Raw genomic sequence first — 23,879 nt, forward strand, 5'->3', positions numbered from 1 at the left:
ATTGTGACCTACCTTTATTATTCCAGGTCAGGAGCTGATATTTTAGGAATGGAAGTTTATTGTGCCGTGAATTGTAGTTGTACTTAATCAAGTCTATTAATACAGTGTTAATAATTGTTAGGTAAATAGGAGGAAAAAGTGTTAATTAACACTGGGTGTTTTTTGTTTTGTTTTTTTTTTTTACTTATCAGTGGGACATCTTCCTTTACATATTTTATGAAGTGAAATCAATGCAGGTGTGACTTTTTAATCTTTCAGGTGTTCTTGGAAAGTGCTTGCCCTTTGGAGCTGAAGAAGGACATGAGGAGTAAAAGGACCTGGGATCTCACTGGTCAGAATGAAACAGATGTTGAAAGATTTTTCAAATCTATTGTTAGTAGTGCTCTGTGACTATGGTGAGTATCAGATCTATAAAGGGAATACTGAGAGATGCTTATTCACAGGGTGTTTTTGGATGGTGCTGTTAACAGATGATCTGTTGAAAGAGGAGCGCCAAAGAGGCAGTTTCTGATGTACACAGAATTCAGTCTGGGTCTTAGGCAACATATAGGTATAAAATATGACTTGCATAAACTGCACCTTTGGATCAGGGTGGCAGGAACCTTTCCTGCTGTGAATGTGCTCAAAGAAATAAGCATGATAAATTAACAGATTTCTGTGGGCATCATTGAGGGACTGGCTGTGTTAGAAGTGGCAAATAGAGCTCTGCTCTCTTGCAAGCCTTGTATTTCATAACATTCATTAAATGCCATGTAACATAGACCATGGGTAAAATACTGCAGAGCACTAGGGCCTGTCAGTATGGGGAAGCTAGTATACAGTGAGGTAGACATGAATTTTCACCTCTCTGACTCTGTGGGTGGGTACACTTTAGTGAGTACATACAGTCTCTCATGTTAGGATTCTGCTTAGGAGCTAAGGATTTCTATACAGTCAGTAGAGAGAGGTGGGAAGAGAAAGTTTCACCTCACCCCAATTTAGACGTCTGTACTATGGAAGCTAGTCATACTGGATCCCCTTATCATCAACGGAGAGAAACAGATGCTTTTAGTGTGTGACTCACCTACCCTATTTCAGGTGTCCATACTAGAGTGGGAGGACTGTGCTATACAAGTGCCTGTTTCTCTCCATTAACTATTCAAGGAGCCTACAGTGGTTAGCTCAGATGTAAGCATCTACAGTATAGACAACTTCATTTGATTGAGTGAGCCCCCATCCAATGAACTTAAGTTGTCAGCCGTGTTCTCTCTCTCCTTGCACCATGTAAGAAGCCAAAGGACGGGATTCATATTCATTCCGTTTTAGTCATCTAAAATTAGGCAGCTGGTCTGTAGCAACTGGTTAGTTTCCTTCCAGTAGTCTACACACAAATTGGCACATCTTGAGGGCAACTCAACCCATCCACAGTCTGAGGTGTGCTGAATGAGAAAGCACCTCTTTCTCTCCATCAGTACCTAGGGAGGCTAGACATCCAGTTTAAGTTAGACAACTATGATAGCTACATCCAGCTGAGGTGCATCCAATGCATGATGTCTGTCTTTTCTCAGAATATACCAAGTAGAAAGTAGCTTTGAGAAGGCAGTTAACTCCTTACTACACCATGATTTAGAAATTTTGAAGATGGAACTCTTAATTCCTAAATTATTCATATCTTTTTTGAAAATTAGACTCCTATTTTAAAAGCAGGTGGTGTTCTGACATTTACAATACATTGCCAAACCATGATAAAGAATTAAGTGATGCACTGCTGAAATATTGTCTGTAGCATGGAAAAAGACTGTTTAATCCCCAGTTATGGAATGAGCTGTGGCAGGCAGCAAGCAGTTCACACACCAAAGGGCTGAAGATATCTTATAGAGGAGAGAAATGGACCAAGAATGTAAGTAATTTGCTCCCCTTATACGGGTGAGAAAAATCTGACTGTAGGTTATTATGAATAGCTGAGCATATGCACTATTCATGCCCCTATGCTTGCTCAATTTCTGCACTAGAACAAGGGATCACTAGAAGGGATAAAGAACAGAGTTGCAATCTTTTAGATGAAGCTAAGTTCAATAGAGGTGGAGACACTTGCCTGACTTTTATTGCCATTTGTTGTTTTGGTAGAACGAAGTTAACTAGTCTAGTTAGGAATGCTGCACTGAGTGGGGGACACAGTGAAGATGCATGGTGAATTCACAACTGAGATGAATGATTCCAGTATCCGCAAGTTCTTAGTGAGCCAGTCCTGTAGGCATGCATGACTAGTTGAGTCAGGAATAATAGCTTTTACCTCCGAACTTTGTAGGAGCTAAGTCTGCACTGAAGACTATAGGTGCATCATATTTTGCCATATTGCCAGCCAAAGAGCAGTCCATAATTCATAATAAAACTTCCAAACAGTTCTGCATATACGCAGTCCATAATTCATAATAAAACTTCCAAACAGTTCTGCATATACGCACTTTTGAGAGAGTATCACATGTACGTACTTTTTAAATGACTATTTCACTCATCTACTTCTCTATTTTACACCAAGATTGCACTTTAAATGTACCAGTATACCCAGGAAAATGACTGTAAAGCTGTTTTAAAAAAAAAGAAACCCAAACAAACCCCCCCAAAACTTAACAAACAACAACAAACCAGTATTCTTATCTCATCAGTGTTTCTGATGTTTGTTCTTTATAGCTCTGAGCTACTGGTGGCTCACAAGCCAACATCACAACCCAAGTTGGCGTAAACACAATTTAAAAATAAATACATATCAAAATAACATGCTCAATTAGTTCTCCCCACTCTTCAGTGAAAACAAGTTTTTCCTTTTGATCTTTCTAAGAGTGAGGTCTTGTATAGACTCCACTGGCAGATTGTTGGCGCCACAGCCAGACTCCATTCAATGGAAAACTATTGTAATGACAACCAAAAATATACAAATGCATTGAAAGCTGCCCCTGATCAGCTGTCCAAACAACTGGGACCAAATTTTGACTTGCAACACGGTCATGTCTGCACAGCAGGCTGAAGAGCAGTTGAAGGAACATGCAGCGGAAGCTGGCTACTTCTGACTGGTGACTTTTGGAGCATTGCAGAACACTCTGTGAGCCCACTATGACTACAGAGTTCTTGTGTTATTAGACAAAGATGGGAGAAGGGATCCTGTGAACTGAGGCTGTGTCAGCTGGAGCTCTGCAACGCTGTGAGAGCGTCCTCTGTTAATGCTTACTTTCATCTTTTCTCAAGTGATTCACATTAGGGTTGATGGGAGCTACAGGGCAGTCCCCCTTCCTCTCTCCGCTCTTCCCCCCACACGTACACACTTGTCTTATTTCTTCTGGTATGGGCCAATTCAAATAAAAAAAAAAGTGCGAGAGAGTAAGGACAGTATAGTAGCAGGTGCAGTCATCAATGCTTTCAGTTACTTTTGGTTGAGTGCTTTTGCCAAAAAATTAAACCTCGAAGTTGAAATTGTCCATGCTGGGTTTTTGCCATGGGTCAACTTCTTTTTTCCTATTAGTATTTCAGCTAAGGTGGATCTGGCCAGTTCCTTTGCAGAAAAATACATCATTTTGTTCATGTTTAAAGAAACAAAAAACAGCTTGCAACCATTTCACTGGGAAACTCTAGCATGCTTGCAGGAAGTTATATTTGTGAGAGAGTTCATCCTTCTGGTCTAGGATTTGCCCTTTGCTGTCCCAGTAAAGATTTTCCCAAACTTGTTCCATTTCTAAGACCTTGTAGATGAGTTAGTGACTAAGTTTTCTGAAGGGCTGAGCTTGTCCCAGCTCCCGTGGCTCCTCTTGCCAATGCCACGCAATCCTGTGTACACTGCAGCCCAGCATAGCAGAATTCCCCCACGTTCATAACGTCACGTGCTAGGACTGCTTGTCCTGTGCTCTCCGATCCCCTCGCTGGCATGTTAGAGGTGTGCGAGAAAGGGGGGGACTTGCTGGAGTTAAATGCAGGCCCAAGGAAAAGGATAAGGTAGAATAGCTATAAGGGAAAGAGGTGGGAGCAGGGGTTTGGAGTACCAGGGCAATAGGGTGGAGTTGAGAAGGTACCCAACAGAGATTGACAGGGGTGACAGCAGGAGTCAAGGGAGCAGCATTGGGAGATGTGGGCAGGCAAGGATGACAGAACCAAAAAATGAGGTGTAATGAGAATGCGGTCCTGGGCAAATCATACAGAGCTGTATTTCACAGGCGTTCAGAGTTTGTTTCCTGCTCTCTCAATGTCCAAGTTGGGATCAGGTTTGCTGGGATGCCATGTGCTCACTGCAGCTAAGATCAATGGGAGCCAGCTGTAGATGTCGAAAAGATTGTTGCATTTGAAAATCAGGTCCTAGGTTTCTTAAACAGGGCATCCAGAATTAGTTGATACTTGGCAGTTTTCACCCTTATGTCTGTGCCTTAGTTCCTAACACGCTAAATGAGAACGGTGTCATCCACTCATCTTTCAGGGACTTTGCAGGGATGAACTCAATTAGTATTTCTAATGCACTAATAATGTACTATGATAAGAGCAGAATAGAAAAGTCCATAGGGGAAATGAATAATTCTGTATTATCAGAATGGATTTTGGTTGGTGTGCGGTCAATAATACATGGGACCACCCATGAGAGAATGAGAATAAAAGAGCCCCCTGGTAGCAAGTACCGTCCATCTGCCAAATGAAGCAGAATCCTGTGGAAAAAATAGTATTAAATGATGCAAATTAAAGACTGAGTTGTAATACATATATGTAAGGTGTATGTGTGATTCATACACGGAAGGCTGTGCATGCAACATTCAGACGTTATGGGTGTGGTTAGAGCTAGTTACCTCAGGCACTTGTTATAGCTGATGAAGAGCAATAGCCTCTTCCAGTGTGCACTGCACCTCACCCTGATATAAATATGTACAGCTGGTCAGATGAATTGCTTCCTGAAAGTTTTCCTTACTGGCAAGGAAGTGAATCCAGGGTGACTAACTGAGATAGGAGCTTACAGTGGTAGGTGTCTAATATTATGTGCGATGGGTCCTGCATCTCCTGACTGCTCAGTGCTTGTCTTGGCAGTCTCAATGTTTTTTCAGTAAAGCCTTCTTTGAGGCTTGAAGTGTGTGTAACGGATTTAACAAGTCAAAGTACTCTCAGTTGATACTACTTATGAACAGATTACTTTAACTAAGGTTTTACACTTCCATAGCACTTTTCGTCCAAGATTCAGAAACCTTTCCCCAAACAATTAGTTAAATAAAGCTGTCTCACAGCATATTTCATATCTGGAATAGATATATGCTGTTCCCATTTTTCGGATAACCTTTCTGTCTGAAATCCTCATGTTCCAAGCAAAGCAGAAAAACTAGCTGAACTGAGACGTGAAATGTGATCTTCCCAATCCAGTGCTTTAGATACCATCTATCTCCACTAGTTACAGCGTGTCTCAGGATAATTTGGCAACTTGCACAAACATGGACATGCCAAAAATTAATTTTAAAAGACTGTCCCACTTATAATGAAATGATGTAATTTAGACATGTTGCACCACATCTGAGAGAAGAAAAGTGCTGCAGTCACCGTCACTGTTATTTTCAGCTCTTTCACTCAAGTGTCTCTGTGATGCAAATGAGCAAAATGAAAGATTCATAAGACAGAGCAAGAGAAGAGGCTTCAAAAAGCGTCATGCAGGCTTCCTATTTTATTTAATTTGAGGGACATTTGGCATGTTTCTGCATTAAGAAACTACTGTCCTTTTTGCTGAATTACAGCTAAAGCACAAAACTGGAACAAAAGCTGGCCACTGTGAAGTGGATTTTAAGAATCTAACAAGTGAAAGAAGCTGAGAATTTTCATGTTTTTTCCCTAGAAATTAATTTTTCTGTAGATCTTTTTTTTGTTGCAAACCCTCTGGTTTTTAACCCTCCTGTACATGTTGTTACCATAGTGGACTTTGAGCTGGTCCAAACAGCGTCCTTTCACAAACAAGACGTCATAAACTTTAATGGGTATAGCTAGGGCCGTTTTTGGTGAATTGATTCACTTGAAAAAGTTTGAGAGCCATTTCTTATATACCCACATTATAAATCTTTGTTTTCTTTCATAAATTCCACAAACCATCAGTTGTCTCTCTGTTTTTTAATATTGTTGTGAAATTGTTTTCTTTCAGTTCTCGGTGAAGTGGAATACCTCCTCTTGGAGCGTCCAGGTCATGTAGCCTTCAGCAATGACACAGTCTCTGTGGAATATCGGTACTATGCTAGTGGTAATGCGACAGCAGAGAGTATATCCATCCTATTGCTGGATGCTGGTACCAACCAGATCATTGCAAGGAAACAGCTTCCAGTAAATCAGTCCCACGGGATGGTGGAGTTTGAGTGTTTCTATTTCAAGAGTGCTGGGGACTTTTGGTTCAGAATGGTTTCTCCAAACGATAATAGTAGTGAGGTACAGTGGAGTGGAAGAAGAATGTCCCCCCTCCATGTGGAGTGGCCCGTGTTTCATGTTGATTTGAACAAGACCTCAGAGGTGCTTGGAAGCTCCCTTCAGGTTGGACTTTTCACAAATGAACAGTTATGTGCCATGAATGAGACGGTGGTTTTACTGGACGTGATATTCACCAGCACCCTTTATGAACTAGGAAAACTAACCTCTGATGAGACGCTGGGCATTAGAACTAGAAAAGGAATCTTGCTCTCCAGATCCCAGTGGGTAGAGTTTGATTGCCCACCTGTTGGTCAAGAAACGTATATCACTGTGTTACTGAGGTCACTAGAAACACATTCAGTCATTGCCTCCATGGGACCCATAGACCTCCTGCACAAATTTGGATACAGACTGGTTGTGGCACCAGAAGCAATGTGCAAAACTTTGGTTCAGGTCTTTGTGGTCTCCCCACCATGCACTTCAACCAGTGGAAAGATTGTTGTCTATAAAGAGGCTCTCAAGCATCCTAGTCAAAGAGCAACTTGGCTGTATGAAACCACCATTCACCCAGGAGACAACAGGACAGAATTTAATTGCACTTTGTTTGATGTGGGGAAGAACAAATACTGCTTTGACCTCTTTAATTTTTCAAACCGAAGCCATTTCTCGGCAAGAGTTAAGGAGTGTATGATGATCCAAAGGAATATGGGTTTGTACTGATATTTGTCCTCTTTTAGTAGAAATCAACACCCTTCTGAACCAACATGGGTAAAGATAAATGAATTTGATTATGGTATCTTCTACTCAATAGCTGCTTTTTTGAGTCTCTTACCCAAGACAAAATAGTTGTAATGGCTTATGTGGATGGCAGTAAAATGGAGTAGACTGTTAAAGAGAGGGATACATAAGGTAGTAAACTATGGTAGTTTAAATTACACTCAGTTAACCCTAAGTACCAAACGGAATCCTTTGGGGCATTTTGAATGATTTATGTATCTAGTCCCAGTAAAACTGAAACTGGGTCTTCTTAGTGACATAAGAAGCTACTACAGTAGACCTGGCCTATTGGAAACACGAGGATAGGATTAATCTTACCTATATTTAAGCATCTAAAAGCCATATTTTTAAGCTTAAGTAGTTGTCTAGTCGTCCTTTTAGTTAAAAGAGAGAGGCATCTCAGAAGGGTGATACATCCCATCCTAAGCTAGGTTTATAAGCTAGGTGAGCAGAATCCTTGTCTGGGCGTCTTTTTCTCTCCATTTTTTATTGTAGAAGTTTAGAAGCCTGTCTATTAGATATATAAATTTTAATTAGATTAATCAGGATTTGGCCATAGTGAAAAGACACTCCCTTGTGTCACTTGGAGAGCTTGTGTTTTTTCAGCAGCCTTTCAGGCCATGTCTCTACTACTGTTTAAAACAGACTGTGGCCCGTTTTCTGACCCAAGAGGCCACCTGGTAGGTCATGAGTTTATGGAGCAACTGGAGCGAGTCCAGCGAAGGGCTGCTAAGATGATTACGGGACTGGAGCATCTCCCATATGAGGAAAGGCCGAGGGAGCTGGGCCTGTTCAGCCTGGAGAAGAGAAGACTGAGGGGGGGATCTTATCAATGTATATAAATATCTAAAGGGAGGTGTAAAGAGGATTGGGCCAGGCTCTTATCAGTGGTGCGCCATGACAGGAGGAGAGGTAACAGGCACAAACTGAAACACAGGAAGCTCTATCTGAACATAAGGAAAAACTTGTTTACTGTGAGGGTGACATAGCACTGGAACAGGTTGTCCAGACAGGTTGTAGAGTCTCCGTTCTTGGAGATATTGAAAAGCCATCTGGACACGGTCCTGGGTGACCCTGCTTGAGCAGGGGGTTGCGCTAGATGATCTCCAGAGGTCCTTTCCACCCTCAACCGTTCTGTGATTCTGAGAGAGTCACTTCCATACCTCTAAATTCTTCTCCTCATAGAAAAGATTAGCTTCATAGATACTGCCAACTGGAGACTGCCAATGGGCCATATGGTCCCTTGAGACCAGGCATGCTCTGGGAGAGCGCTGTTTGGCAGAGACCAAAACCACGTCCAGGAGTATAGATGATTGCAGTTAAGGAGTAGGGGTGATCACAAGACAGAGCTTGAGCCCATTCCTTGGTCCTGTTTAAGGAACATCTATATGTTCTATTTATATCTATACATCTTATATAGGTGTAGTCTCAAGAGACTCTGAGAGATGGCAGTTTGAGGTTCAGCAGAGGCTAAAAATCACAGTAGCATGGCAGAGGAAGGAGGTGAGCCATCTCCCCTTCTCATTCCTGAATTGTGTTAGGCAACCAGTTGTGGTAGGCTAGGGATGATCTGCACATGTATGAGGGGGTTGGGGCTGGGCTAGCTTGTGTTGCCTACACCCTGGAATGGAAAACTAAATATTCTCAAGTTCTGGAGCAGGCTTGTATTCATTGGTAATGTGTTAGTCGTTCCCCTGTGCCATACTCCACCTGGAGTTCGGGCTGAAAGGTTTGAAATGAAACCCGTGCTTCACTGTGACAGTCTCTTACGGGGGTGCTTCATTATCTCTGGGTTTTTTGTACGCTGCAGGGATAAAACTGGCATGTTAGGGCTGAACGTTGCTATAGAGCCTTTCCCCTTCCTCTCCCGCCAGAACTCAGGCTCTGGTATGTGCCCTAGCTGTATGCCAGTCCCGTGTCAGGAAGCCACCTTGACGTATACCGTTTTCTGCCCCTCTCCTGGTCTCCCTGAAAAGGGAATGCAGGTACTAAAGACAAAAAAGAGTCATTGCACTTTCCGGGTAGGTCTCTTGAGTGGGATAGTCAGGAGACCAGGAATGTAGGACGTGCTCCGTAGTACACGATCCAGACACAGCCTACCTTAATTATGTTTCTAGTGCCGTGTGGTTTTACTCTGTACTATTGCAGAAACTCTAAAACTATTAGATCTTTAATTGGCACTCCAAACTAAAAATGACCTCTATTTTCGCCACATGCCAAACTCAGTATATAGTTAATTTCTTTAACTGAGCTTTCCATCTGTATTCTCTGTTGGCACTCTCTCTCCTTCTCTGGCACAAGTAAGTCCATTTAAAAATGAAAACATATTATTTTCTTAATCAACATAATTCTCCTAAAGCAGAAAGGAAGAGAGATTCCTAATTCTGTCTCTGTGCCTGGGTGGCATATATATGTTACGCTGATACAATCTAGCTAATTATCCTGACAGATGAATACCTAGGGTATGACATAGATAGGTTTCTGTGCCCAGTATTTGACTGTTTTCGTTGATGAGATCCACCTTAAGCAATGACTCCCTGCAATTTGCTTTGTTTCTTTTGGTTCCACAATAGTACATTTACAACTGCAGTTGACAAACTCAAGACTACATGTATGAAGAACAGCTTTAAGTCAATAGCTGACAAGTTAGAAGTGTCAAATCTACAAAGCCGATAAAAGCAAAACCACACTGCATCACTGTAAATGAAATGTCAAGCTGAAACTAATTAGACTGCGGCACATTTGATTGCGTGACTGTATCTGTAAGGCTTCAAAGCCCCAAGGCAGCGTTTGAAAGGAATAGGGCGTTCTGGGAGGGGTGCATCAGCCTGAAGCCACAACAGGCAGCATGAGCCTTCGCTGCCTTGGTGGCCTGCCGTTTGCTGGCTTCTTCATAAAGCCCTTCTCCTGAGCTTCTCACCCTGCTGTGGGTTACTGTGCTGAGTATTCGTTCTGAGATTGTGTGCACAAACCTTCGTCCCTAACGGCTATTTGTGTGATGAGTGCTGTTGCTACGCAAAAGGCATCTCTCCATAAATCAGTGATTTTCTGCTTTGGACCTCCTAGACTCCCTCAGATTAAGGCCAGGAAAGGTGATTACCTTATTTAATCTGGGCCCTGTGCAGCATGGACCGTCGCTATTCATCCAGTCACCCTGGTGTTGAGCCCTACAGCTAGTCTTTGCATTCAACCACAGCTTATCTTCCAGAGAGATATCTTCCTTTTGTTGAAGACACCATAAAATTGAGAACCTTCTGGTAATTTCTCTTGATGCCGTGCTCTGATAAAGAAAAGGAAAGTATGTGTTATTTATTACAAAATATCATCTAGCTTCATCCTCTAGTGATTGGCTCTTAGCCTGCTGCTCTCTGCTAGATGAGAATGCTTTATATACCTGTTGTCTTCCCCACGCAAAGGTGCTTGTACGTCCAAATGGTATCAGTCCTTCCAGATAATCTCAGTGTTCTTCTTAATAAACTGGTCTTGGACAGTCCAGTTTACCAGTGACCTTGGACTTGGTCTTTAATTGGTAAGCATATTCTTTAGTATTTGATTAGTTTTCTATCTCTTTTCTGCTGCCTTTCCACTTTTTAACAACCCTTTTTTTTTTGACAACATGGACAACAGCTTTGGGTGAAACGTTCTGATGTCCTCACCGATGCTGTCTGAGCAGTCGCACTCTTACTCCCACTTACTGCCCCTCTCCTCATATTTTCACAGATTGCACTAGCTCATTTAACCACAGCTTTTTACCGTGTGAACTCCTCTTGAGCTGCTTTTACAGACGTCCTTTTAGTGTTCAGTCTGCCATTCTGGAGGTAGAATTTGTATTCCTCCTCCCTGTCTGTGTAATTTTGCATTCCAGTGATTTACAGTCAGCTTTGCTTTGTCTTGACTTACCAAGTAACCTACACTGCTCCATATAATTGCACTGTCTACTTATGTCATCACAGTAGTGGCATATTTTCTCAATAACGATCTTGTATTTACTTTCCTGTCACTGAGGCAAACACTGCATAGCGTTAAGCCTCGTACTGATCCACTTGGAATCTCTCCAAATGCATCCCCACTCAGTGATGATTTTCTGTTGACAATTATATATCAAATCTGTCACTCAGCCAGTTCTTGTTACGTTTAGCATATGCTCTATTATTATGATACAATGATATTGTCTTGTAAAGGATTAATGCTCCTAAATCATTAAAATTATCTTCATCCAAACCACAGAGGATGAGATAAAGTTTATTTTACAACAGCCATTTTTCATCACCTGTACTCCTGACTCTAAGTCAATCCTACTCATTATTCTTCATTCCCAACAGGTTTAGTACAACCTGTGGAAAAGGAATCTCTTTTGTGTCTTGAGTAGGAAGTAGAAGGCTCCTGATAACCCTGAACAAACCAGAAGGCCAGCTCTTTCAGCAGGGGCCATCAGCTTCAAAACAAGTGTTGCAAAAAAGCCAGTGCTTTTTAAGGCTGTGACTCTTATCTATTAAATGTGGGGAATATATCTATTAAATGTGAGCCAAAACTTGTGCAGCTTTCTGTAGACTCCAGCTGGAGAACCTGTGAAAAAATAGCAGAGAGATGTGAGTCACTTCATTCATCTCAGTGGGGTGTTAACTGTCTCATGCAGATGATTTAGAGAGAATCATACGGCTATTTTTTCCCCTATATTTGACTGGATTATTTGAATGTCTGAGATAGAAAACTGTGTTAGATCATTTTATCCAGCACCAGGAGTGCTGGAAGCTCATTCTTTTCAACACATTATCCTGTGCTTTCTTCAACTGAGATTTGAATGTTCCCAGCAGTGAGACTTCTGCTTTCCTTAGGAAGGTGTTCCACGTTTAGCCAATATCCTGTGGCAAACATTCAGGATGACTCTGACGAAATTAGTCGGTAGTGCTATGGCGTATAAATGGGCATATTTTTCTGATATTTCCAGTGTTAATTAGGTTTCTTTTCCAGTTCTCGGTTACACTCTGGAGACGAATTTTGACATTGATATAGCTCCCAGTGACGTCTATTGTGCTTGCTTACAGCAGGGTTGAGTTACTTCCTCTCTCTGACTTCTCTACGTATCAAAAAAGAGCTATAGGGCAGGGCAATGGCAAAAGGAAGGGAGGGGAAGAGGAAAGTGGGAGAGAGCCCTTCTGAGGGGAGAAGTACTCAATAGGGGAAGGAAGGACTAAGTGGAGTATCTAGGGGAAAGGCAGGGATCTAAGCCTTCCATCAAATTTTTGCTCCCTGAATAACGTTGTATGAGTCAGACCTGCCTATTATCTGTAGGAAAATCTGGGAACCAATTAGTCCTGGTGCCTGAATCCATAGCTGCCTCGCTTTTGTTTAAAAACAGACTGACGCGAAGGACCTGTGTCTAGCAGCCTTACTTTGTAGCCCAGTTCTGCTTCGCTTACGGCAGTGAGTTCTTAATCTCCACACCCCCGGCATTTTAACAATATATCTAGTGTTATGGACTCACTGGGTCAGGTTTTAGCTTCTGAAAGGATTTGTGGACTGTGTGCCTGCATGTCTTAAGGGTGCCCATTTGTGGAAAAGGCTGCGAGTTGCCCAGGCAGAGTCTAGGTTTTCTGCTTTGGAAGGGATCCTAGTCCTTTCATTGTCCAAACTAGTAACCTGTTGGAGCATGCCACCATTTCAGTGCTCCCAGGCTTCATTTCCGTGGAAATGGTGAAAAACAGGATGAGTGAGAAAGGATGTATTCCCAGGTCTTATCCAGACACCAATGCCATGTGTGTACAGCCAGTCTCAGCCCCTAGGAGCTGATCACAAGTTCCACAAATAGCCTGCAATCCCCTAGGCTGCATCAGGAGTTTACAGGAGTAGCCTGTAAATCATTAGTGATCTTATGGCTTACTAGTGATCTTGTTGAAGTGCTCAGAGCTATCACCTGTGTCAGGCTGGAAGAGTAAGGCTAAGCATCCCTCGCTGACTCTGCCGTGGGATTGCTCTGCATGCTGAAGTTCTTACTAAGTGAGAACAAAAAACAGAAAATTGAGAGGAGAGACCATGCAGAGTGACAATTAACACAGTTAATTGCATTTATCTTTCATGCTGGCGGAACTGCCAACTGTCAACTATTTCAAACTAATTCGTCAGTTAGATGTCTGTGTGGTGATAATAGATTCCTCAATTGTATATGAAAATTTTCACACTTTAATAGAGCTAGTTTGCAATACATAACCTTCTATTTTTTCCTCTGGCACTTTGGATCTGTTTGTCTTAAATGGAGGTTAATTATTTCATTTCCTTGGGGGAGAATAAACTATCTTTTATTTTCTTTTATGCTTTGGTTATTGCAGGAGGTTGCCGAGCAAGTTGCAGGAGTGTAAATCTCCATCTTTCACAGGAGCTGGAGAATTTCCTGCTCTCCTGCTGCTTAAGGCTCTCATTCTTAGCCTCAAAGCTATGAATGCCAAGTGTTTTTGGTAAGGAACTCTGTGTCCTCAGCTGAAGCTGAAGTCAGTGAAAAGTGCCCCAGAGCAATGGGCATATCATAGGTCTGAGGAAATTACTCATCTTAAATATTGTTATACACTGAAGCCCATGGGCATGAATGTAGAGGTTGCTGAGCACCCTCCGCTTTCACTAACGGGAGTAGCACTGGAGACATTCAGCACCGTGCTGGATCTGGCTCTATATCTGCCTGTAATTAACAGAAGTTAAAACAAGCAGGGAATGTGGAGATACATGAATGAGCTAATGCACACACTGGAAGTTACGGCAGGGACTAACTTACCCAGATGCTGACAGTAAATTAGTCTGCATGGAAGTCTATGCTTCCCCAGCTAGCCTACCTCCCGCTGCTGGGGGACGCTCTGCCAGTGGTGGGTGACACTATGGGAGCCTTTCATGATAGTGAGATCAAGAAAAGTATCATGATACTCCCAAGTACTGTGATACCATTAAATCTTTCGGAAGAGGAATTAGCGGGCCCTGGAGGGGCTATTGGTTTTAATCACCTTTTCTTGCTGCCCTCACTAATAAGTGCTCACTGGCGGATGTGATCTTGCAATGGTCCAGGATCCATGCCCTTGAGAGACTCCCTCTTCACCCCACGCTGTAAAGGCCTGCCTACCCCCCGAAATTACTCCCCAATTCCCCCCTCCTTGGCATCCTCTGGCCTCTTCTTCTGCCTGATGCCATGCATCATCCAGTCCGGCTGTCTGCCATACTTTGCTGGGAACTGGCATGATTGCAAGCAGGCGAATGGGTGTGAAAGCTCAGCCTGCCTCCAGGCTCCTCTCCATTGTCAAGGTGATTGTAGGAGGTGCAAGAGGAGCGGGCAGCACACAGTAGGCCGGGCGAGCCAGAGTGCAAAATAAAACGTAGCTCCGATCCCCGGTAGCTCGATTTTGCTGTGGAGTGAGGGTCAAGTAGCCACTGAGGTCACTTGGTATTGCATGGGCTTAAAATTGCAGTGCTGCCAGGGGTCTTGCCAAGTCTGTCTGTCCTCTGTGTTACGCCAGGCAGACGCACTCAAAGATGTGCACGCACAGACGTGCATGAACATGTGCCCACACGTGTTTCACAGCGTTTGTTGATTGTACAAGTGTGAACTAAAAAGCTTCAGGCCCCATGCTGCAGTGCACGTGAGTAACCTTGTACGTTACTCACGTAAGAGCGACCCCACTGGTTCTGTGGCAGGACCCAAAGCTGTTAAAATTTCACATTTATTAAAACACAGCTGCATTTGTTTTTGTTAGAGACTTTAAAAATAATAACCTACTATGCACAGCACAGCAACCAATATAACAGGAAATCATAAAGCCATTTCCAGTGATGAAACACTGTCTAGTCCTTTAACACTATAAATTGTTCACTGATCAGGCACTCGGTAGTATGCTAGCAGCAAAACAAGCATGTAATAAAATCAAATATTATGACCTATGTTGGCAGTAGCAACATCAAAAACTATTAAAAAGAGCAAGCTTTAACAAATCTAATTTACTTTTTATAATTTATCTGAGTTTCTGTTTTATCTGTGAGCAGTTAAATGGACCAATCAAGTCTGTTGTTTTTATTTCTGATACATTTCAAAGCCAGACCATTGAAGTCAACTGACCCATAGGACAGCTCCCAGGATATTTGTTCCACATGGCTCTGTCTCTCTAAAGATTGCCCCTAGACTTTGTTTTGGAGTTTAAAGTAATAGTCCTATTTTAGCTTTCAACTATTGTCAGAAACGGTCCCTTTCTATTTCTGGGTTCTCACTGCTGTAAAGTTTGAATGTTGAACACTGGATGAGGATGTTATCTAAGCAAAAAAATGGATTTCATTTCTTTAAAGAATGGTAATATTTGAGTTAACATTAAAACCTGAGCCTGCCTCCTAAATAAACAAACCCTCAAAATTTCATCTTGAGTCAATTGCCTAACCATAAGCAATAAAACAACAGGGACCTATAAGCTGTCAAATAAATGGTTCAATAACACGTTTGTGTGTTGAGAAGAAAATAAGAGGAGAAACAATATTGTCTGTTCATTAGGCCTTGTAGGCTTATCCTCCTCTGATGATCATATAAATCGGGAGTAACTACACTTAGATCAATGAAGTTATGCTGTTGTAAAAACATTATTTGTCAGGTAGGAATTGAAATCTATGAATATATAAATTGCTAAGCTGTTAAAAAGATTTGTGGATTAATTTCCATTTGCTGTTGTTCAGGCAGATCCTGCCAGGTTCAGTTAACTGACCACTGTAGTGTGGCTGGCACTGGAGTGAAGAAAGGAAAAAAAAAGTGGGAGCTTTGCCCCAGTCTCTAATGGGTACGGGAGCATGTCCTGGACATTGCTTGTTTTTTGGTGTTGCAGTTTGCATTGTTTGGCTATTTATTGCTGTTTTTCTTAAATAAGAGAAAACAGTTAAATGCTTTTGTCTTTAGAGGAAGTGAAGCAGAGATGTTCCTCCTTGCTATGAGCTTATGTATTTGCAGAAACGTGGAGCCTGTGGCAGCCCTGGAGCCCATGCAGCGTGACCTGTGGAGACGGCGTTCGGGAGCGCTTCCGAGAATGTCTCACCTCGTGGCCGGCAAAACCAGGCTGTGCTGGATCACCAAAAGAGACTTCCTTGTGTTCGCTGGAGGAGTGTTTGGGTATGTAGTTCAACTTTTCTTTTCTCTGCATTCACGTGTCTTTCCAGGTAGAAGCAAAAGGCATGTTATCAGAATAGCTTTGTAAAACTGAATCGTCTGATCTCTTCAGTCATACTGATTTGGGGGTGGAGGGGGGAGGAGGAGGAGGAGGAGATCGCATTTCTATCATTGATGCAGTAGGGCTAGTCCCTTCATAGTTTTGTGGGAGAGCTAGAGACAGAGCTTTAAGGCTTGATAAGAGACTTTCTGCATGCTCCAGGTGCCATGCAAATGGTTTCAAATGTCCAGCATGGTAGGGAGTTTGAAGAATGGCTGCAAGAGAGAGCTCTGTGCCAGTAGAATGTATTTGGTACGATAGGCCACTCCAGTCCATAGCAATCTGTTAAGAAGGCAATGTTCTGTCTTGTGCCTGGAGGAGACATATATTTTTGAAGTGTTTTGGAATATGTGTGAAAAATATACTGCTTCCAGTGCAGTTATCGGTGAAAGAGCCAGAGTTATGTGTAATTCATAACACACATGGTATATTGGGATTGATAACTGTACGGTGGCCAGTGCTGAGAAGCTGTCCTGTGTCACCTGCATGGTACCTTGTAGTATTTCCAGCTTAGCCTACTTGGCCATATTTTCTGGTTCCCAAGCTGCTTCGTAATTGACTTTCAAGTTGTCTCTGCTCTGATGGGACAGGTCAGTGCTGGTTTGAGCTACAGGACATGGATATCACTCAGGTTGTGTTGGGGGGAACTTTCTCCCCAGGTCACATCAGGTGGGAAGTGCCACAAGTGTTGGTTACAGTTGGGAAGTGTGATGTGAGGTTCCCACTGCAGGAATGTTTCTAGGTGCCAGTGCCAGGTCTCCCTCCTGCTCCAGCCTCCCACTCCCGTTGACGGGTGACAGGTCAGGCTGGCCAGCGTGGTCTGGTGGCACATAGGTCATGAAGTGACAAGTGGCTGTGGATAAGGGAGACCCAACCCTCCCTGCAAGGGTGTGTGGGACGAGAATGGGTTGCAGCAGTTGCATGGCTAGCAGGTGAGGCTGGACAAGGCTGGGCCAGGACCGTAAATGAATACTTGCAGCCAACATGAGGGACAGGAGAAGTGGCCTCTTTCGAAGGTGGTGGTTGTGCTCAATCAATGCAAAACTTGTGCCTCTTGCAAACTCTCTGCTGGAAAAAGGAGGGTGCCAATGCCCAGGGGCTTGATCTGCTCAGAAGCTGGCTGAGCTACAAGGTCCTATATATCTTCGTGTCTCATAGGTGCCACAGCCTAGCAGTGATTGGGAGGGGAAGGTGCAGTTCTGCACAGGCTCCTAGGTTCTCAGGCTGTCATTTAACAGATTTTTTAAACCATTACAAAGTGAGCAATGCCTTACCCCTTGCCTTGGCTGCTTCCATGCTGCTCGCTTCTTTGCGCTGTCAAAAGTGCAGTGTGGTGAACTGGAATTGATCCAGATAGAAAATGAACATTTTGGGGGTTTTGTGAAGTGGCTTATTACGTGGCCGTTACAATGCTTGTGCCATTGAAAAGGAAGGACAGCAGAGGGGGAGAACGTGTAGCTGAAGCAGGAAAAAGGCAGGATTGCTCTTTTGATGGAGGTGTTGGCTTGAACCAGCTTCAAGATGTTTGTTGAATGAAAGCCTCAGAAGTATGCAGACAGGCCTGGAAAGTACTGTGGAGCACTGTAAGAAATGGGTTAGTATTGAAGGTCAGGTCAAGGGTAAATATTAAAAATAATATTCTGTTGAGCCAGGCTTTGCATGTTGTCAGTGTTCGCTCAGGACTTGGAATATTTTAATAGTTTATTGTTAAGACTTTTGATGTTTTAATGACTAGAAAATGCTGGCCGTGTGGGTTTGCTTATATCACAAAACCGCAAGTGTAAGGAGAGAGGAACAATTTAGATGTCTAGGGGCCCAGTTTAAAGCTAATGACCTGCTCTAGGGCTGCTTGCCCTCTCTCTGCCGATCTCTGTCAGACTGCTGAGGGTCTGTGTGTTGACACCAGAGAAAATCGGTGGTGTAGTTGATGTTTTTCTAAAGCTGATATCCAGCTATGCTTTTCTGTGCCCTCTAGTTACCTGCTGTAGGGGTATCTCCATAAACACAGAACTGGATTATTTGACTTGGCTCCTTTTTTGCCAGTTTTACCGTACTTTTCTGGAGCTCAAAGAGCAATTCCAGTGCCAAGGGCTCCTGTGGTCTGAGACTCCCTAGAGGGAAATCCATGTGTGCAGAGTGAAAGGTCCCTGCAGTATGCCCACCGCTTTTGGGAAGTGTTGGGTCTCCTGTGTGTGTGCTGGACATATGACCTGTGTGTGCACCTTGCACTTTACATACGCAGAACTAACAGGCTTCTCCAGTGCTTCCCGGAAGCATCGGTCTTTCTGTACAGGTGTGCAACAAGCCTAAGACATACGGTGCTTCCCAGAAGGTACGGTGCTTCCCAGAAGGTACAGTGCTTCCTGGAAATGGCAGCAGACTTGTGCATATGCAGTGGATTTGCCTTAAGCGGTCTGGTTAGAGATACCGTGTGATAGCACTGAGCAGATCCAGACAATCCTCAAATTCCAGCAGGGTGTTTGGTTAAAAAAAGAGGGTTTATATATAGGAAACTCAGATGTACAGAGCCCGGTGTCGGCACCCATTGCCATAGCATCATCTGGAGAAGTTAGCTTGCTTCTGTCTTTCACATGGTTTCTCATCCTCCTGTTCCCATGTCAGGCTGCTTCCTCTATAGAATTATACCAATGTGATTTCATCTCTTTAAATCTTACGGTGCTCAAGCAGTGAGTGCACACTGATCTTAAGGCCTCATGTACTGCCTGACCTTGGGCTGGGAGTGTCTTCCTTCCCCCCTCCCCCACCAGACTGTCTGCACCTCCCCAAGACAGCCAATTTTGGCATAATTACATTTGCAGTCATTAGTCCAGCAGATGGAGCAAATGGCTGAATAACTGAAACCAGCACGCAGTTTGGGGACAGAGGCAGATAGGGTGAAGAGAGAAGCAAAACTAAGTCCTGTTTTGGGCTTTGCTGCTTGCTAGCTGGTTGCTTTGTACTCCAAATGATGCAACACAATGTGCCTTACAGATAGAAAGCTAAGCCTTTAGGAAATAGCTGTGGGCAAACAGGACTGAGAGAAGGATAAGCAATGAATGAGTTGCTCTGCTCCAGTGGTACAGAACAGGGCAAATGCTGGTGTTGTTTTCTCCCCTGAGATCAGCATATCCATTCCCCAACTCAGACCCTCAGAATGGCACTGCTTTGTGCTCTGGGCATGGTGGCTGCAGGCTGAATGGACCTGTAAATTTTAGGAATCCTAAGGAAAAAGATTCACCAGGCAATGCTGCTGTTACATTCTTTATGCTGATGTTGAGCTCTCAAAATGGCATGAAGATTCAGGTAAATCCCATGGCAGGATTTTTCAGGCGTCTTGGGGCTGTCATATAGCTCTGAGTCAAAGAAAGGGGTCCACATCAGTTCCTTTCTCCACTAAGAACCTACTGTAGAGGGAGAACGTTTTGTCCTCTGAAACCGTGATGTGCCTGCACCACTGGGCAGCAGTGAAGGAGGCACTCTCAGAGCATTCCTTGCAAAAGTTACACTTCCACTGGTAATGCTGTCCCTCTTCTCTTCAAAATCCAGAGCTCACAATCCAGTAACTCTCACGCCAACTTAAGCCATCATAAGATACTTTTAAAGTGATTCCTGGACTATAATTATCGCATTTTACATATATTTAGGAGTGCCTTATAGAACGGGCAGAACAGGCAAAGGTAACAATAACACTGAAAAGGTCTATTGGACCCTTGATTTAAGGCAAGTAGATCTGTTTCTGCCAATCCAAAGTGATCACAGAATCACAGAATGATTGAGGTTGGAAGGGACCTCTGGAAATCATCTAGTCCAACCCCCCTGCTCAAGCAGGTGATCAATCCTTCTGTGTCTCTGACAGAAGTCATCTACAATGAGAAAATCTTACTGGCAGACAACTTACTGTACTATATTAGTTGGTTGCTTTTTCTTAGTAATAAAGTGGCTCTCCTAAGATACTGAAGAATTGATGAGGGTGCAAGTCTAATGATAGACATGTTTGCTCTTTGTTACAGCTATCCAGTCTCCCATCCCACCTTCTGTCCAGCCAGGAGAAGACCAGAAAGCAAATAATATAGTCACCATCACAGGTATCTCCTTATGCTTGTTCATCATCTTTGCCACCGTTCTCATCACACTGTGGAGGAAGCTCTGCAGAGCTCCGAAGTGCAGCACTGCCGTACGTCGAAACTCCATCCATTCCCCCAGCTTCCGGAAGAACTCTGATGAAGAGAACATCTGCCAAAGCAACAAGCAGCGGGACAGCTTCACTGAAGGAGGTGATGCCCCTGTGAACATTCCTCTGACCTACAGGCGAAGCCTCCAACTTGCCCAAGAAGATGATGCCTCTGGAAGTGAGAATTTTCAGCCAAATGCCCAAAAAATAATCCCTCCGATTTTCAGTTATCGCCTCGCCCAGCAGCAGCTGAAAGAGATGAAGAAGAAAGGCCTGACGGAGACCACCAAGGTGTACCACGTCTCTCAGAATCCCCTCACGGACACAGTTGTTGGTGCCACCACGATGCTTCCCTTGAGCACAGAAAACCAAGAAGAGGCAGCAGCAAACAAATTTAGGATCAAATCTCCATTTCTGGACCAATCAGCCAGTCAGCCCAAATTCCTAGGGGAAAGCTCTAACCCTAGGCTGGATTTTCCATTCTCACAGGCCAATCCTGCAGTGAGCCCTACCCAAACCTTGATAAGAAGAGCTCATTTCAAACACCAAGATAACAGAGGAGAGTTGTCAGAGAGGAGCTGTCACAGAAACCCACAGTTTAGAAGAACAGCCAGTTTCCATGAAACTAAAAAGGCCAGGCCATTCAGAGAGAGAAGCATGTCCACCCTCACCCCACGACAGACTCCTCTTTATAACTCCAGGACCAGAACGTGGGATCAGGGTTTGGAAGACAGGATGCGGCCAAAATTGAGAAATGCTAATCCAGCTTCTGAAAAGCTGGATCCGTCCCATAGCACTGTGCTGCCATGTGAACCACAAGGCCATGGCACAAAATGCCATCAAAGGGCATGTGTCCCAGTGAAGAAGTTAGATCTGATCGTTGACCGCCAGCCTGCCAGTCAAGAAAAAACAGCTGATAAGCCCGAGCCCAGCCGAAATAAGAAGGGCCCTTCACCTAACCCCAAAGGTGCATGGAGGAAAGAAACGGCAGCTGCAGCTGGCAAAGACAATTACCAGAGAGGCCTGACTATAAGCCCCGTCCAGTACCGAAAGGACAAGTGCCAGAGCTTCCCACTGGACCCCGAATTTGCCTTTTATGATAACACTACTTTTGGCTTAACTGAGGCAGAGCAACAAATGATCGACCTCCCTGGGTATTTTGGCTCAAATGAAGAGGATGAAACAAGTACTTTAAGTATAGAGAAGCTGGTGATCTGAGTGAATCATTGTAACCCTATAAGAGGGGTACATGCAAGAGAGGATTTGCAAAATCTCTTGGCTTCTGATGGAAGGAGCAATGGGATTATGTTCCCTCCATTTGGATAAGGAGGGAATTCCCAAGGTCTGACTTGTGGGAACACATTCCTTTCTAATAACTGTAAAGTGCTTCCATATAATTATTTTGTGTATGTGTATGCATACAATACCTGCGTAATACCATGGGAAAGCACGTGATAATGAAGGCTTGACACAGGAATAATCCAGTAGGCTTTACTGCAAATAATTGTCATGTTTTGTTCACCATCCTTAATGAATGCTATTGATCTAGCATTTTCACCTTATGGACCTTCTACTAGTAGATTATGATGTCCTAAAACATCCGTTCCCCAGTATCCTCAAACAACAGTACTAATTAGCGAATCAGTTCCTATTTTGAAAACACAGAACACAAGTTGTGAGCAGTTTTCACTGTTTCTTTCATAGACATTCTGGAGCTTTGTTGATTGGTTGTAATTGCTCAAATAAGTCATCTAGTGATGTTCTTTTAGCTGGTTGGATGAAGCTGCAAACAACTGATACTGATTACTTGGTGTGCATTTAAAATTGAGGGGGTATTTCTCAAGTCTTTGATATTTTCTTTCTGCCAATATTTATATAAAAAACCTCACAGTAATGTACAAATAGCTGCAGGAAATGAATAGAAAAAGGCATGGTACTGGGAAGGCCAAAGAAAATTGATTAACAGCTTTTAACCTTTACAGAAATGTTACTGGCGCGTTTAAACCCCTGTGAAAGAGACCTTTTTAGTCTCCCATCCTTTCTATAATCATCTGCCTTTATTAAACATTTTCTTTTGTGTGTGTGTAAACAAGTGGACAGTGATACTACTACAGCAAGCTCATAATAAATTATGAACAAAACCAGTGAACAGCACATTTATTTGATGAATACCTGTTTTGCAAACAAAAAGGAAAAGGGCTTGACAACATCTGATGATTCCTGGAGAACCTTATGGTGAAGTACAAAAGTTACATTGATTTTTTTATGCTTTAAAATCAGAGATTAAAAACTGGTAATTATGCACTGCTGCAAGTATTGAGATCTGGAATAAAAACTCCAGCCGACAACAGAGTCAGAGCTCAGGCCAGCAAGAGTGACACAGACACTTTGCTTGCCGCGTATTAGAATAATCATCTATCTCTTCAGAGAGTTTGCAAGGAATGCTAACGGACAGAAAAGAAATAGTGGCAATTGAGGACTGAATGAGGGAAGATAGGTACAGGCAGAGAATTGTTAGTCTTAAAACAACACTCCCGTAAAGAGCTGATCCCTACATGCCTTTTAACCCACCTTGGGTGTGAAGGCAAAAGTGGCATGTGCTTAATCCTTGGGCTGTAGTCTATTATCTTTCTCAAAACTGGCTTTCAGAGTGGAAAGATATATTTCCAAACTCATACTTTTTTTTTCTCCAAACCAACAGCAATTTTAAAAGGGAGAGCAGTATCAGGTTGTGCTTTAGTCAGTTGGCACCCCACTTACGTGTCCACAGTACGCACAGATAACTCGCAAAGGCACGCAGTGGTAGGACTTATTGCAATAGCCTAGGAGGAACAAGGATCTCAGTGTTTGGCTCCATGGTTAAACTCCACAGTTTTAACAGTGTTTTTGATGAGTAACATTTTCCAGCTGCTGCTAGAATGCTGCATCTGACTTGCAGTGTGGTGCAAGTTGCTTCTTTCTCAGTACCTGTTCCAGCATGCTGCGTTGCGGAAGTTCAGCCCTTTGGCCTGGTGCAGTGTTATTACCAGGTACATATTGCCATTAACTATCAGCTTAAAATGCTGTTTAAAGTATTTTAGAACATGTCCGTGCTTGAGGACGGATCCAAAGCTAATGAAATGTAACAAGTCTTTAAATTGTCTTCAGTGAGCTGAAAATCAGGCCTCTAAAGCAATTACTGATTTGGTTACTTACCACCCCTGTGCTAAGGGAAACTCCGCTGTATGAAGCACATTCAGCCTGAAGCAGTGATCTGTCAGCTGTAGAACTACATTGCTACAAGATCTGCTTACAGCCTTGGTGAGCCTCTCAATGCAGGAGACCCTGGAGAAACA

The 23,879-nt window shown here is 43.2% G+C and overlaps 1 protein-coding gene across 3 annotated transcripts in view; it reads left to right on the top strand.

The window, feature by feature from the left end:
- Window positions 1-22,688, top strand: part of THSD1 (thrombospondin type 1 domain containing 1) — a 29,319-nt gene extending 6,631 nt beyond the window's left edge. For all 3 annotated transcript variants that reach the window (XM_068929919.1, XM_068929920.1, XM_068929921.1), the window contains 4 exons: window positions 259-395; window positions 6,125-7,090; window positions 16,118-16,276; window positions 20,384-22,688. In XM_068929919.1, coding sequence (XP_068786020.1) covers window positions 338-395; window positions 6,125-7,090; window positions 16,118-16,276; window positions 20,384-21,762 — 2,562 coding nt within the window. In that variant the 5' untranslated portion in view covers window positions 259-337 and the 3' untranslated portion in view covers window positions 21,763-22,688. The remainder of the gene's footprint in view (window positions 1-258; window positions 396-6,124; window positions 7,091-16,117; window positions 16,277-20,383) is intronic.
- The last annotated feature ends 1,191 nt before the right edge of the window (window positions 22,689-23,879 follow it).

The sequence above is a fragment of the Struthio camelus genome, chromosome 1, assembly GCF_040807025.1.
Source record: "Struthio camelus isolate bStrCam1 chromosome 1, bStrCam1.hap1, whole genome shotgun sequence".
Classification (NCBI taxonomy): Eukaryota; Metazoa; Chordata; class Aves; order Struthioniformes; family Struthionidae; genus Struthio; species Struthio camelus.